The sequence below is a fragment of the Chiloscyllium punctatum genome, chromosome 48 (genome assembly GCF_047496795.1).
Source record: "Chiloscyllium punctatum isolate Juve2018m chromosome 48, sChiPun1.3, whole genome shotgun sequence".
Taxonomy (NCBI): Eukaryota; Metazoa; Chordata; class Chondrichthyes; order Orectolobiformes; family Hemiscylliidae; genus Chiloscyllium; species Chiloscyllium punctatum.
In genome coordinates this window covers 25,572,878-25,589,536 of record NC_092786.1, presented here as the reverse complement: position 1 = coordinate 25,589,536, position 16,659 = coordinate 25,572,878, and the positions used below count along the sequence as shown (strand labels likewise).

Here is a 16,659-nt window from a genome sequence, read left to right as displayed (position 1 = left end):
TGGAAGTGGTCATGGGTTTAGAAGGTGCTGTCTAAGGATCTTTGGTGAATTTCTGCAGTGCATCTTGTAGATAGTACACACTGTTGCTATTGAGTGCCAGTGATGGAGGGAGGGGATGTTTGTGGATACAGTGTCAATCAAATGGGCTGCTTTGAGTGTTGTTGGGGCTGCACTCATTCAGGCAGGTGGGGAATATCCCTTCACACCGCTGACTTTTGCCTTGCAGACAGGCTTTGGGGTGTTAGGAGGTAAGTTACTCGCCACACTATTCCTAGCCTCTGACCTGTTCTTATAGTCACTGCGTTTATGTGGTGAGTCCAGTTGAGTTTCTGATCAATGATAATTCCCAGGATGTTGGTAGATGGGGATTCAGTGATGGTAACACTTTTGAATGTCAAGGGATGGTGGCTAGATTGTTTCTTGTTGGCGACAGCATTTATGTGGATCAAATGTTACTTGCCACTTGTCAACTCATTTTCACTAGAATAGAGGAGGTTGAGGGGCGATCTGATAGAAATTTATAAGATTGTGAATGGCATAGGTATCATCCACTTTTTTGTAGCATTTGGACATGGACTGCTTCAGTGTCTGTCGAGTCGCTGTGCAATCATTGGCGAACATGCCCACTTCTGACCTTATGATGGAGGGAAGATCATTACTCACTGCCCCTTCCAATGAAAACAAGCATGCTATAGGTCTGTTTTACGACCTTATCTACCTGTGTTGCCACCTCTTATTGTGGACCTGCATACCCAGACCCCTTTGCTTATCAGTACTCCTCAGGGTTCAATCATTCACTGTATAATTTCCACATGTACTCGACTCTCCAAAATGCATCACCTCACATTTGTCCAGATTAAATTCCATCTGCCATTTCCTGCCCATGACTCCTGGTGTATCCTCTGACAATCCTTCTCACTGTCATCAACTCTGCCAATCTTTATATCATCTGCAAACTTACTAATTAGACCAGCCACGCTTTCCTCCAAATCATTTATGTAGACTGAACAGCTGAGGTCCCAGCGCTGATCCCTGTGGAACACCACCAGTCACAGCCCTCCATTCCGAAAAGCATCCTTCCACTACACCACCTCTCTCCTATGACTACGTAAGTTCTGAATCCATCTAGCCAGTTCACCCTGATAATATCTGACGTCACTTTTGTACCAGTCTGCCACAAGACCTTGTCAAAGAGTTTACTGAAGTCCATGTAGACAACAACAACCACTTTTCTCTCATCAATCATTTTTGTCACCTCTTCAAAAATCTCGATCAAGGTAGTGAGGCCTGACCTCTCCCGGGCAAACCCAGGCTGTCTATCGCTAATAAGTGCATTTTCTTATATGTCTTGTCCCCGAGAATCTCCTCCAATAATTTCCCTACAACCAGCATGAGGCTCACAGGCCTGTAATTTCCTGAATTATCTCTGCTACCCTTCTTAAACAATGGAACAATATTGGCAATTCTCCAGTCGTCTGGGACCTCACCTGTGGCCAAAGATCCGTCAATGCTCCAGCAATCTGTTCTTTTGCCTCTCTCAATATTCTGGGATTGATTCCATCAGGATGTGGGGACCTTATCTACCTGAACTTCCTTTCTTCAAATGCAATGGGTGTAGAATCTTTCAAGTAGAGATAGATCAATTCTTGATTCCTAAGGGGATGAGGAGTTATTGAGGGATGTGAAGGAATATAGAGTTGTGGTTAAAATCAGTCGTGACCTTACGGAATGGCACAGGAGGCTGAGAGGACCAACGCTTGTTCCTTGTTCAGCTTTGACAAAGGGTCAGTTAGACGCAAAAAGTCAGCTCTTTTCTCTCCTTACAGATGCTGCCAGACCTGCTGAGATTTTCCAGCATTTTCTCTTTTGGTTTCAGATTCCAGCATCCGCAGTAATTTGCTTTTATCTTTTGACCCTTGTTCCTTGTTCGTATGTTGCAAACGTTTCCAATAGATTCTCAAGTTGCAGGCTTTTGTGTTACAGGTAGGATGAATATATTTTCTTGTAAGTGTGTCTTGATTTCTTTTTGTTTCTTACTCCCATTGACATGTTTCTTATCTGTTTCCGAAGGATTTTTACTGTCATAGAGTCATAGTCATAGAGATGTACAGCACAGAAACAGACCCTTTGGTCCAACCTTTTTTACTAGTGGTTTTCACCAACTGTTAATTGTTTGGTTGTTTTCATATATTCATGTTAATTTTTTAATAGAAATTCTGCCTGCTGTCTATTGGTCTGTGCAATGTATGTCTTGTTTCAATTAATATAAAATCTCAGGTCAGTGACTATCAGAGGAGATTAATCCATGGGATCAGGACTTGTCACCCACTGTAAGATTTAGTTTCTTAAATCACTTAGAATACTATAGATAAACTTGCTAAGAATTTAACAGAAATATTATTTAGTAGGTTTTAGCAAGTACCTGAGAAGATTTTTAAACAAGTTTCTTCTATTCGCACACGACTAATAGCTGCTATTAACATCAAGGGACCAGGAATTTGATAGCCTAGGAGAGGTGCCAGAATGATGCTGGGTAATTGATCTTGTCCCACGAATCATCAGTTTGGTGATACTCTGTATCTTGTGCTTACCAGTCCAGGGCCAGGAGGGACAAACTGCCAAGGAGCCAGTGTGGAGCACAAAGTGTGTGAGAACCTACCTTGTACCAAGGGATTGCCCAGTTTCAGGGATCAACAATGCCAGTCTCAAGACAAGCAAGGTCATATGAAGAAAAAACATTGGACTGCAGTCCTCAACGATGGTGAGCATATGTTAAAAATGCTTCTTGAGTGAAGACCATTTCAAGGCTGAAGGATTATTGACCAAGTGCAGACTAAAAGTTACTTCTCCGCATAAACTGCTAAAATATGAATTTGCGTTAAGTTTTGCCTTCCCTCCTTCATGCTATGTACCAATGCACTTCATAAAAAGTCAAGTGTTGCTAGGTTACAGTAACATTAATTTATGGGCTAATACAGTGGTTAATGCCTGCACAACAAAGTCTTACAAATAGTAATGAGAAGAATTACCTCACACTTCATTTTGGTTGTAGTGTTTTGAGGGATGAATGTTGATCAGAATGCTAGGAAAACCCCCCTCCCCTTTTGTGAATCATTAAATTAGGTTTATTATCACATGAACTCATGTGAGTACAATGAAAAACTTATAAATCGCTGCTTATGGCACCATCTTAGGTACAAAGCAGAAAAATAAGAAAGACAAAGTTTAAAAACTTATACATTACAGGCATTCTTATTAAAAAGTGGAAAAACAAGGCAAGACTGTTCACCGTTCAACATCACAGTGCATAAGCTGGCCATGCTGGGCTCACAGTCCTCACAAAGGCTCACTGCCCTGGACTACCTGCTTGTACACTTTTGCTGAAGTCCCGCTCTGGTACTGCTCCAGGCCCTCAGTCGCTTCCGCACTCCGGATCTTGAAGAAGCCGTGATGCCGCTGCCCGGGGACACCAGCCACCTCGTATGGCCAACTACAAAAATCCCCAGAGTCTGCCATTGCTGCCACTGCCTCAATGGCCAGTTTTGAGAAGGTGTAAGGGCTGAAAATGTGTTGCTGGAAAAGCGCAACAGGTCAGGCAGCATCCAAGGAGCAGGAGAATCGACGTTTCGGGCATGAGCCCTTCTCCTGCTCCTTGGATGCTGCCTGACCTGCTGCGCTTTTCCAGCAACACATTTTCAGCTCTGATCTCCAGCATCTGCAGTCCTCACTTTCTCATTCGAGAAGGTAAGTAGAGAAAAGAAAATCTGAAAAATTGCAAGAGAAATAATGAGAAAAGGAGAAAGAAGAGCAGATGCAGTGTGGCTTAGGAGTCATCCTTTGCTGCCATCTTGGACAGTATAATCAGATTGCTTATACATGCTTGAGCAACAGGTCTATGATATTGCACTGCTAGATGGAGCTGTGAACATAACATCACATGGCATAAAGTCAAAAGTCACATGACACCGGGGTATAGTCCAACAGGTTTATTTAAAACCGCTAGCTTTCAGAGCCCCCACTCCTTCCTCAGGCAGCTAGTGAGAACGAATACATCAGACACAGAATTTGTAAGTAAAAGATCAAAGGGTCATACAACTAATGCGATTGTATTAAACAAATCTAGTTGGCTATTAAGTCTTTAATCAGTTAGAATGTAGGTACAGGTTTTGATTGATTAATATGTAAACCCCAGAATTTCTTTCAAGTCACTGCCCCAAGATAACTTCAGGTTTTATCAGAATGAAGGTGACACCCCTGGTCAGACAATGTATTTTAGATGTGAGGTCATGTTTCAAGTCTGTTTGTATCTGACCCACTGGTTTTATTTCCAAAGTAGGAATTTATAAAATGCCACATTGATTGTCTACAGATCGTGCACTCTTTCAACAAAATAGAATGTATCTGCAAATACAAATTCACCCCATAGATTTATATGTGATTGTATGGGGAACAGAGAGTGTGTGAGAGGGTGTGTGTATGTGAGTGTGTGAGGGAGAAAGTGTAGGTGTATGTGCATGCGTGCTCTCTCTCTCTTGAGAGAGTGTGTAGGTATGCATGTTTGAGAGGGAATGTATGTGAGTGTGAAGGATTATATGTATGTGAGAGTGTGCATGCGTGAATGCGAAGGAGTACATAACTGTGAAAGTGTGTGTATATGAGAGAGGGTCTGTGTGAATGACTTGTGTGTGAGAGTGTATAGTGTGGTGGGGTCACCTGTAGTGCGACATGAACCCAAGATCCCAGTTGATGCCACCCCCATGGGTACCAAATCTGGCAACCAGCCTTTGCTTGGGCACTCTGCGTTGTTGCGTGGCCTGAAGTCTACCTTGGAGGATGGTCACCTGAAGGCCCGAGGTTGAATGTCCCTGACCGCTGAAGTGTTCTTGACTGGGAGGGAACATCACTGTCTGGCGAATGTTGCGCCGTGTCCATGCATCTGTTGCTGTAGCATCTGCTTGGTCTTGCCAATGTACCATGTCTCAGGACATCTTTGCCTGCAGCGTTTGAGATAGGTAACGTTGGCCGAGTCACATGAATACCTGCCGTGTACGTGATGGGAGGTGTCCCCATGTGTAATGGTGGTATCCGCGACGACACTATGACACATCTTGCAGTGGTTGCCATGACAGGGTTGTACTGTGTTGTGGTTGATGTTGCCCTGAAGGCTGGGCAGTTTGCTGTGAACAGTGGTCTGCTTAAGGTTTGGCGGTTATTTAAAGGTGAGAAATGGAGGCGTAGGGAAGGTTTGGCGAGGTGCTCATCATCATCGATAATGTGTTGCAGGCTTTGAATAACTTGGTGTTGTCCCTCTGCTCTTGGGAAGTACTGGACGGTGAAGGGTATCCTGTCGGTCATATCCCATGTCCGTGTCCGTCTTCTAAGGAGGTCATTACCGTTTTTCGCTGTGGCACATTGGAACTGGCGATCGATGAGTTGAACGTTGTATCCCATCTTTACAAGGGCTTCCACCAACGCCTTCAGGTGTCTGTCATGTTCCTCCTCATTTGAGCAGATCCTGTGTATATGTAGGGCTTATCCTTAGGGGATAGCTGTTTGAATATGTTTAGGGTGGAAGCTCAAAGTGCAGCATCGTGAGGTTAACCGTGGTGTTGCAATGGAGTGAGGTACTGAGGTGTCCGTCCTTGATGGAGATGCATGTGCCCAAGAATGAGACTGATTATAAAGAGTAGTCCATGATAAGTCGGATGGTGGGATGAAACTTATTTCTGTGATTCCTCGCCATGAATCCAAAGGAAAAAAATGTTGTCAATGTATCTGGTGTAAAGCGTTAGTCAGAAGTCCTGTGCAGCAAAGAGGTCTTGTTTCAATTTGTGCATGAAAGTGTTGTCATATTGGGGTGCAAACTTGATCCCCATCGCTGTGCAGTGTGTCTGGATAAAGAAATGGTTGTCGAAGGTGCAGAGGTTATGGTTGAGGATGAAGCTGGTGAGTTGTAGGATGGTGCCCAGTGATTGAGATGTTGGTGCTGAGTATTGAAGCTGTTGCAGTGATGCCATCATCATGGTGGATGCTGGTGTCGAGGGCAGAAATGTCCATTGTGACGAGGAATGTACCTGGTTCGACTGGTTCATGGGTGCTGAGTTTCTGTAAGAAATCGGTAGTGTCATGACAGAAGCTGGGGGTCCCCTGTACAATGGGTTTCAAGATACCCTCAACACACCCAGAGAGGTTCTCACACAGGGTCCCATTGCCTGATATGATGGAATGTCCTGGCGTGTTGGCTTTGTGAATCTTCAGAAGGCAGTCAAGTCCCCTACATGAAAAGTACACGGGATGAGAGTGCATAGGGGTACTCTGAAGGACTGGATCAAAAGTCTTGATCAACTGTTGAGTTTATGAGTATGATTTTTAGTCAGATCAGCAGGTGGTTGCCTGTAGTGTTCCAGATTGATCAGTTGTTGGAATACTTCTTTGCAGTTGTCTGTTCTATTTTGTATGATGATGGCTCCTCCTTTGTCTGCTGGTTTGATGACAATGTTGTGGTTATTCTGGAGAAAATGGATGGCACTGCGTTGTGTTCCGGTGACGTTTTCTGCTATCTCGTGGGTGCAGCTGATGAATCTGGCGTTCCAACACTTCCTGACGGTTAGCGCATATATGTCCAACCTGTGTGAGAACCTCTCTGGCTATGTCAAGGGCATCTTGAAACATCCAGGGAACCTCCAACTTCTGTCGTGACACTACAGGTGTCCTGAAGAAATTCAGCTCCCATGGACCAGTCAAACCACGAACATTTCTCATCAGTCTGGACGTTTCAGCAGTCTACACTAGTATCTCCCAAGCGATGGCACCGCTGCAACAGCCTCAGTACTCAATACCAATAACGGCCAATCTCCGGGCACCATGCGAACTTATCCACTTCTTCCTCAACCACAATGTCTTCACCTCCAAAAACCAGTTCTTTATCCAGACACATGGAACAGCCATGGAGACCAAGTTTGCACCCCAATATGCCAACATTTTCATGCACAAGTTTGCAGAAGACTTTTTTGCTGCACAAGACCGACAGCCAGCACTTTACACCTGGGCATTTTCTTACTTTGGATTCATGGTGAGGAGTCCCTGAAACAATCACAGTGATATCAGCAAGTTCCATCCCACCACAGACTTACCATCGACTACTCTATAGTATCTGTCTCATTCTTGGACACACGCATCTCCATCAGGGACGGACACCTCAGTATCTCACTCGACCACAAGTCCACGGATAACCTCAATGCTGCACTTCTCGGGCTTCTACCCTACACATATTAAAATAGCTATTCCCTACAGACAAGTTCTATGCATAAATAAAATCTGCTCAAATGAGGAGGAACGCAATGAATACCTGAAGGCATTGAAGGATATGATGCTGAACCCATCACCAGTTCCGAAGTGCCACAGTGAAAACCGCAATGAACTCCTCAGAAGATAGACTTGGGATATGACTGATAGGATACTCTTCTTTGTCCAGTACTTCTCGGGAGCAGGGACACTACGCCATGTTCTTTGCAGCCTGCAACACGCTATCGATGACGATGAGCATGTCTCCAAGATCTTCCCGACTCCTCCACTTCTCACCTTTAAACAACTGCAAAATCTTAAACAGACCATTGTAGCAGCAAACTGCCCAGCCTTCAGTACAACATCGACCACAGCACCATATGTCCTTGTCATGGCAACCACTGCAAGGCATGTCAAAGCATAGACATGGATACCACCATTACACATGGTGATACCACGCACCACAAGCACAGCAGATAATCATGTGACTCAGCCAAAGTTGTCTATCTTGTATGCTGCAGGCAAGGATACCACGAGAATTGGTACATTGGCAAGACTGAGCAGATGCTGCAACATTGGATGAATGGACACCATGGAACGATAATCAGACAGGGATGCTCCCTGCCAGTGAGGGAACACTTCAGCGGTCAAGAACATTTGGCCTTGGATCTTCAGGTAAGTGTCCTCCTAGGCAGTCTTAAGGTCATGCAACAATGCAGAGTGGCTGAGCAGAGGCTGACAGCCAATTTCAGTACCCAGGAGGACGGCCTGAACTGGGATCTGGGGTTCATCTCACACTACAGGTGACCCCACCACATTATACACTCTCATACACACACTCCTATACAAGGAAACACACACACTCACACACTCACACACTCTCACACTCACACAACACTCACACACTCACACAACACACACACTCACACGCACACACACTCACACGCACACACACTCACACTCACACTCACACAACTTCACACTCACACAACTTCACACTCTCATACTCTCACACTCACACACTCACTCACACAATTACACACACACTCACACACGCACACACACTCACACAACTAGACACACACTCTCACGCGCGCTTTCACACAGATATACCCTCTCACACTCTAACACTCCCTCTCAAGCATGCACATATACACCCACAAACCCACACTCTCCCCCTTTCCCTCACACTCGCACTGTCTCTCCAACCCACAGACACATGCATACACATATAAATCCAAAGGGTGAATATGCATTTGCAGATTTGTATTTGCAAATAAATTATTTTTTGTTAAAAAAGCACCTGATCTGTCGACAGTCAGTCAATGTGGCAGTTTATAAGTTCCAACTTTGGAAGCAAAACCAGATACAAATAGACTTGAAACATGGCCTCACACTTAAAATGCATTGTCTGACCAGAGGTATCATCTTTATTCTGATAAAACCTAAACTTATCTTGGGGCAGTGACTTGAAAGAAATTCTGGGATTTGCATGTTAATGAATCGAAACCTGCACCTCCATTCTAACTGATTAAAGACATAATAGCCATCTAGGTTTATCCAAAACATTTGCATAAGTTGTATGACCCTTTGATCACTTACTTAGAAATTCTGTGTCTGATGTATTCTGTCTCACTAGCTTCCTGAGGAAGGAGTGGGGGCTCTGAAAACTTGCAGCTTCAAGTAAACCTGTTGGACTATAATCTGGTATCCTGTGATCTTTGACTTTGTCCACCCTAGTCCAACACTGGCACCAACATCATCAGATGGCTTTACATTATTTAACTCAGAACATCTCACAGAAACTAGACTTGCTACCTAAATCCTCATCTTTTGTCTGACATTAGTCAGATGTCATCTCTGACATTAGTCAGAGTTGGAACATTCTGGTCATATTTAGATCAGGGAGCCCTGTACAAAGTTTCATTTGGAATGCTTACATTTTACAAAAGTATGATACTGACCGATAATCTGATGTCAGTGTTCATACCAGGAATTGTGAGAAGATATGTTTGCAATAGTTAATTTAGAAATGATTGGCAAAATGATTACATAAGCATAAATGGTGTCAAGTAATTGGAAGGATCTTGAAAAGTTATTTTATATCTGAGTCATATGACAACTCAAGCCAACTTTTGGTGTTCTTCATGCACAAGGGGCTCATGTAATAACTAACTAGGTGGTGTTTAGACTTTTCCCTCCCACCTCAGCCATTATTATGGAAGGCTGCATGTGGTCGGTGAGAAGTAAGTGCTGAGGTTGGTGGAGGCTTCTGTGTCCTCTGGATTACATCTCATAACGTCACCCACACTTTCCCAGACACATTCTCACAGATACATATTCCTTCGCTAACTCTCTCATCAAGCAGTCACTTTCATCCCGTGCAGTCTCACTGTGAAACTCTTCCTTTCATTTGCCCCTTTACACTCACAGATTGAGGGAGTCTCTCCCTCGATCATCCTCACAATCACTCATTCAGTTGCTCATTCCCAGTGTCAATCATTCCCTTCTTCCCTGGTCACAGGGCCAATCTGTGGGAATGGATTAGGGAAGCAATTAAAATGGAGTGGCTTCATTTAAGTTCCATTCTCTCTGATTCACTATTTTAACAATATGGTTAAGGTAATGGATGAGACCCCTACCAGTGCGTTCTGCTGTTTAAGGAATAACTGCTGCGCACCCTGCATATGGAAATTATTCGTCTTTGATGCCTGGACTCATGCCCTCCTTAAATGGCAGTCCTAGCCAGTACCTCACCTCTCACATACATAACTTTGTTGCCAGCAGGCGGCAATCAGCCCAGTTGCTGCTCACCCAAATCAATCAGCAGCTGCTGTTTTCTGCTGAAACTATCTAACAGTCATTCTAATGAGATGCAGCAGTTAAAATCTGCCCTACCCATACTGAAGTCTGTAATATGGGGTTACATGTTTCCACCATGAGTTAAAGTTGCCTTTGGGTCTCAAACCTGTCTGTACTGGAACTGATGTCAGTCTGTTCACTCGCAGTTCTCCTGTCACATGGCAACAGTGTGGTTGAGGAATGAACTGTGTGTGGTCAGGGATATAAAGCTGTGCTGATATTACTAGCACTAAAGAAATAGTTGCTAAAACTGTCTCAGCAGTGAGCAAGAGGAAACAGTACGAAATAGGCTTCCCACTAGGATTTGTCCAGTTTGTTTAATTTCCTTTCCAAGTTTCACACTGACTGAAGCTAACTGTTTTCAACACTTCAACTTTTTTACAAGTCCTGAAGCCCAACTGTGCAAACATGATGGATCTGTGCTGCATACATTGTGATGAAAATTCCATCTTTATTTCTTTCTTCATATGATACTACTTTTCAACTAAAAGTTATACACCAGAAGAAAATGTTGTTCCTTGTAAATTTTCATGATTTGAAATAGTCTGTGAATCTGTTAGAAAAGAGTGAGAGAGTTGCCAATGTGGAAGCACAGAGCATTGAGCCAAAACCCTTGCAATATGTAGAAGGCAGCAAAATGGTTTCAAGGTGATCGGCCATTTGCCAAATACTTCTTTCCTAGAAACTTGCATAACTTAAATTTCACATGTGATGGGGCAGAGTTTGGGGATGCTGCCGGTGTATGGGGAAATCATTTCCACTTTCCCCACTGAATAAAATCAATGGAAATAAAAAAAAATCAGGCAGTTCCTGGAACCTGAGGTTAAAAATTAGCCACTTGAAAACATTAATTGATGGAAATGGAATTGGGAAGCAAAATAATTGGCAAGTTGGATGGAAAGGGAGCTCTTCCTGTGCTGTAAATTCTATGTAAAATAGAACTTCGGACCAGGGGACTAACTTTTAGGTCGGAAAGAAAAGTATGAGTTAGATATGATCTAATGGCATGATTGTAATAGGCAAGATTACAGTGAAAAAGGAGGACATTCCAATGAAGTTGGACATTGTTCTGTCCCAGCGTCTATGTTATGAAGGATTAGCAATGAAAATGAGTACTAGAGTATGTTGCAAACTAGCCAGTTGCTTTGTTTTAGAGCTCATAAAAACTGGAAAGTTGGCAGGTATAGTTTCCAGCCTTGACTCTGCATAATAACACGTTTAAGAAGTCTGAGTCGAGCCAAAATAAGAGAGATTTAAACTTGGCAGCCATTCAATTCGACCAGAGAAATAAGGAATGCTAGCATTTTTGAGTATGACTTTCCTCTCAAAGTACAGTGCTATTGAAATTGGCTTCCCTTCACACAACAAGCATTAGGCTCAGTCCTTCACAAGCCAGCCCCACCCTTATTATAACTCATTTCAAGATCGTTTTGCCCATCTAGTCAATTTATATTGGAATGCAAGGAAGCATGAGAGATCATTGTGGTGAAACCAGGCAGTCAGCCCCAAAGTTCAAACCAGAGACTACAATGCCATTTATACTACTCAGTGCGTTTCTCTACAGGAATGCAGAGCAGTAAGGAAAGAGTGAGACCATTCATGGGGGGAAGTTTGCTAGTGCTCTTGGGGGGGGTTTAAACTAACTCTGCAGGGGCATGGGAACCCAGACTGTAGCTTTAGGGTGCAGGACCTGGAGTGTAGGGAGGTTAGGAATATGGCATCAATCTTAAAGGAGGGTGCCTGTAAACAGAAGAGTGGCTTGAAGTGTGTATACTTTAATGCCAGAAGTATACGAAATAAGGTAGGTGAACTCGCAGCGTGGGTTGGTACCTGGGACTTCGATGTTGTGGCTATTACGGAGACGTGGCTAGATCAGGGACAGGATTGGCTGTTGCAGGTTCCAGGGTTTAAATGTTTTAGTAGGGTCGGAGGTGGGGGCAAAAGAGGGGGGGGTGTGGCTTTGCTTGTCAAAGATAGTATTACAGCGGTGGAAAGGAAGATGGACGAAGATTTGCCATCTGAGGTAGTTTGGGTTGAGGTTAGGAATAGGAGAGGTGAGGTCACCCTGTTAGGAGTCTTTTACAGGCCTCCTAATAGTCCTAGAATCGTTGAAGAAAGGATTGCGAAGATGATTCAGGAGAAGAGTGACAGTAATAGGGTGATTGTTATGGGAGACTTTAACTTTCCTGATATTGATTGGGAAAGCTATAGCTCAAGTTCGTTAGATGGGTCAGTGTTTGTGCAATGTGTGCAGGAGAGTTTCCTGACACAATATGTAGATAAGCCAACAAGAGGTGAGGCCATACTGGATTTGGTTCTGGGTAACGAACCAGGCCAGGTATTAGAACTAGAGGTAGGTGAGCACTTTGGGGACAGTGACCACAATTCGGTGATTTTTACTCTAGTGATGGAGAGGGATAAGTGTGTACTACAGGGCAAGAGTTATAGCTGGGGGCAGGGAAATTATGATGCGTTGAGGCATGACTTAGGAGGTGTGGATTGGAAAAGTAGATTCCAAGGCAAGAGCGTAATTGATATGTGGAACTTGTTCAAGGAGCAACTATTGAGTGTCCTTGATAAGTACGTACCTATCAGGCAGGGAGGAAAGGGTCGTGTGAGGGAGCCGTGGTTTAATAAGGAGTTGGAATCCCTTGTTAAATGGAAGAGGGCGGCCTTTGTAAAGATGAGGCGTGAAGGTTCAATAGGGGCGATTGAGAATAATAAGGTAGCCCGGAAGGACCTGAAGAGAGAGCTAAGAGCAGCAAGGAGGGGACATGAAAGGTCCTTAGTTGGTAGGATTAGGGAAAACCCTAAGGCTTTCTATAGGTATGTTAGGAATAAAAGAATGACGAGGGAAGGAATAGGTCCAATCAAGGATAGTAATGGGAAGTTGCGTGTGGAGGCTGAAGAGATTGGGGAGGCGCTGAATGAATACTTTTCGTCAGTATTCACTCAGGAACAGGACATTGTTGTCGATATGAATACTGAGGCACGAATAAGTAGAATGGATGGCTTTGAGATATGTAGAGAAGAGGTGTTGGAAATTCTGGCAAGGGTGAAAATAGATAAGTCCCCTGGGCCTGATGGCATTTATCCTAGGATTCTCTGGGAAGCAAGGGAGGAGATTGCAGAGCCATTGGCCTTGATTTTTGTGTCCTCTTTGTCGACAGGAGTAGTGCCAGAGGACTGGAGGCTAGCAAATGTGGTTCCCTTATTCAAGAAGGGGAGTAGGGATAATCCTAGTAACTATAGGCCAGTGAGTCTCACTTCTGTTGTGGGCAAAGTCTTAGAGAGAATTGTAAGGGATAGGATTTATGCACATCTGGATAAGAATGATGTGATCAAGGATAGTCAGCATGGTTTTGTGAAGGGCAGGTCGTGCCTCACAAACCTTATTGAATTCTTTGAGAAGGTGACTAAGGAGGTAGATGAGGGGAAAGCGGTAGATGTGGTATATATGGATTTTAGTAAGGCGTTTGATAAGGTCCCCCATGGTAGGCTACTGCAGAAAATACAGAGATATGGCATTGAGGGTGAGTTGGAGGTTTGGATTAGGAATTGGCTCTCTGGAAGAAGACAGAGGGTAGTAGTTGATGGCAAAGGTTCATCTTGGAGTGCCGTCACTAGCGGTGTTCCGCAAGGATCTGTTTTGGGACCATTGCTGTTTGTCATTTTTATAAATGACCTGGAGGAAGGGTTAGAAGGTTGGGTGAGCAAGTTTGCGGATGATACTAAAGTCGGAGGAGTTGTAGACAGTGAGGAAGTATATGGCAGGTTACAGCGGGATATAGAGAAGCTGCAGAGCTGGGCAGAAAGGTGGCAAATGGAGTTCAATGTAGCTAAGTGTGAAGTGATTCACTTTGGTAAGAGTAATAAAAAGATGGATTACTGGGCTAATGGTAGACTACTTGGTAGTGTGGAAGAGCAGAGGGATCTTGGTGTCCATGTACACAGATCTCTGAAAGTTGCCACCCAGGTAAATAGTGCAGTGAAGAAGGCATATGGCGTACTGGCTTTTATTGGTAGAGGAATTGAGTTCCGGAGTCCTGAGGTCATGCTGCAGTTGTATAAGACTCTGGTGCGGCCGCATCTGGAATATTGTGTGCAGTTTTGGTCGCCATACTATAGGAAGGATGTGGAGGCACTGGAACGGGTGCAGAGGAAGTTTACCAGGATGTTGCCTGGTATGGTAGGAAAATCCTATGAGGAAAGGCTGAGGCACTTGGGGTTGTTTTCATTGGAGAAAAGAAGGTTTAGGGGTGATTTGATAGAGGTGTACAAGATGATTAGGGGGTTAGATAGGGTTGACAGTGAGAACCTTTTTCCACGTATGGAGTCAGCTATTACAAGGGGGCATAGCTTTAAATTAAGGGGGGGTAGATATAGGACTGATGTTAGGGGTAGGTTCTTCACTCAGCGAGTCGTAAGTTCATGGAATGCCCTGCCAGTAGCAGTAGTGGACTCTCCCTCTTTATGGGTATTTAAGCGGGCATTGGATAGGTATATGGAGGATAGTGGGTTAGTGTAGGTTAGGTGGGCTTTGATCGGCGCAACATCGAGGGCTGAAGGGCCTGTACTGTGCTGTATTCTTCTATGTTCTATGTTCTATTCTGCTTCATATGATCAGTTTCAGATTTGATAAGTGAAAGGCTGTTTACTGTCCTGATTTATCAGAAGAGCACAAAATTTGGTCCTATCTTGCTATATGTGGAGAATAGATGAATTGTACACTACTTAGATCCAGCATTCTACATAGGGATGCTACAGTCTTGAACTCTCTTAGTGGACTGCTCTGGGCCAACTCAACCACTTGTTCTCCACTTGAACACCATCATTTTTATTCATTTATAGGATTTGAGAATCGCTGGCCGGGCCAGCATTTATTGCCCATCCCTCGTGCTTTTGAGAAGGTGGTGGTGAGCTGGCACCTTGAATTGCTGCGTTCCATTTGGTATAGACCCACCCACAATACTATTAGGGAGTACTAGAATCTTGATCCAGCAACACTGAAGAAATGTCAATATATTTACAAGTCAGGATGGTGAGTGTCTTGAAGAGGAATGTGCAGTTGGTGGTGTTCCCACCAGCAACCCTTGTCCTTCTAGTAGGAGTAGACTTGGATTTGGAAGGTTCTGTCTGAGGAGATTTGGTGAATTCCTGCAGTGCATTCTGTAGACAGTAGATACTGCTCCTAGAGTGTGTCGGTGGTGAGGAATTGAATGTGTGTGTGGATGTGGTGCCAGTAAAGAAGGCTTTGTCCTAGATTGTATAAAGCTTCTTGAGTGTTACTGGAGCTGCACCTCATCCAGGCAGGTGGGAGTACTTCATTTTACTCCCGACTTGTGGCTTTGTGGATGATGGAAGGGCTCTGGGGAATCAGGAGTGAGATATTCCCGACATGATTCCAAGCCTCTGACCTAGCTGGCTGAGTACAGTTCTGGGCTATGGTAAAGAAGGGCTTATGCCCGAAACGTTGATTCTCCTGCTCCTTGGATGCTGCCTGACCTGCTGCGCTTTTCCAGCAACACATTTTCAGCTCTGATCTCCAGCATCTGCAGTCCTCACTTTCTCCTGGGCTATGGTAACCCCAAGATGTTGACAATAGGTAACTCAGAAATGGTAATACCATTGAATGTCAAGAGGTTAGATTTTTTTCTTAAATTCCTCTTCACAGATGTTGCCAAACTTGCTGAGGTTTCCCAGCAACTTCTGTTTATGTTTCTGGTTCACAGCATCCGTAGTTCATTTGTTTTTTAGATTTCTTTTCTTGTTCAAATTGGTATTGCCTAGCATTTGTATGGCACAAATGTTACTTGCTATTTGTCAGCCCAAGCCTGGATATTGCCTAGGTTTTCCTGCATTTAGTCATGGTCTGTTTCAGTATCTGAGGAGTCGCAAATGGTGCGGGATATTGTGCAACCATGGATGGGCATTTCCACAACTGATCTTTATAATGGAGGAAAGATCATTCATGACGCAACTGAAGATAGTTGGGCCTAGGACACCAACCTGAGGAGCTCCTACAGACATGCCTTGGAACTGAGATGACTGACCTCCAACAAGCATAACCACATACCTTTTGTACCAGGTATGACTCCAACCAGTGGAGAGCTGATTACTATTGACTCTAGTTTTGCTTGGAAACCTTGATGTCATACTTTGTGAAAATCCGTTCAGATGCCAAGGGCAATTACTCTCATTTTGCCTCCAGATTTCAGCTCTTCAATCTATATTTGAGCTGAGGCTGTTATGAGGTCAGGTGTTGATTGGGCCTCAAGGAACTCCAATTTAGCATCAGTGAGCAGAATTTTGAGTCCAACAATCCTCACTTTTTGTCACAGGAAACACTTAATTCCTCACAACAAAAGTCAGCAAATGGGGCAAGAATTAGCTCCACGTGCCTTTTTTCACAATTCACTTCTACGTTTACAGATCAGAGATCTGTAAGATCCTTTAATTATTGAGTCTGTTTATTGTCATGGCTGAAGACAGCCCCAGACGGCAATATCACCA

At 44.0% G+C, this 16,659-nt stretch overlaps 1 protein-coding gene across 1 annotated transcript in view; it reads left to right on the top strand.

Moving 5' to 3' along the window:
- adamts17 (ADAM metallopeptidase with thrombospondin type 1 motif, 17) overlaps positions 1-16,659 on the top strand; it is a 669,321-nt gene that overhangs the window by 379,250 nt on the left and 273,412 nt on the right. Inside the window, exon 13 of the mRNA XM_072564884.1 lies at positions 2,595-2,761. Within this exon, the coding sequence (XP_072420985.1) occupies positions 2,595-2,761 (167 nt within the window). The remainder of the gene's footprint in view (positions 1-2,594; positions 2,762-16,659) is intronic.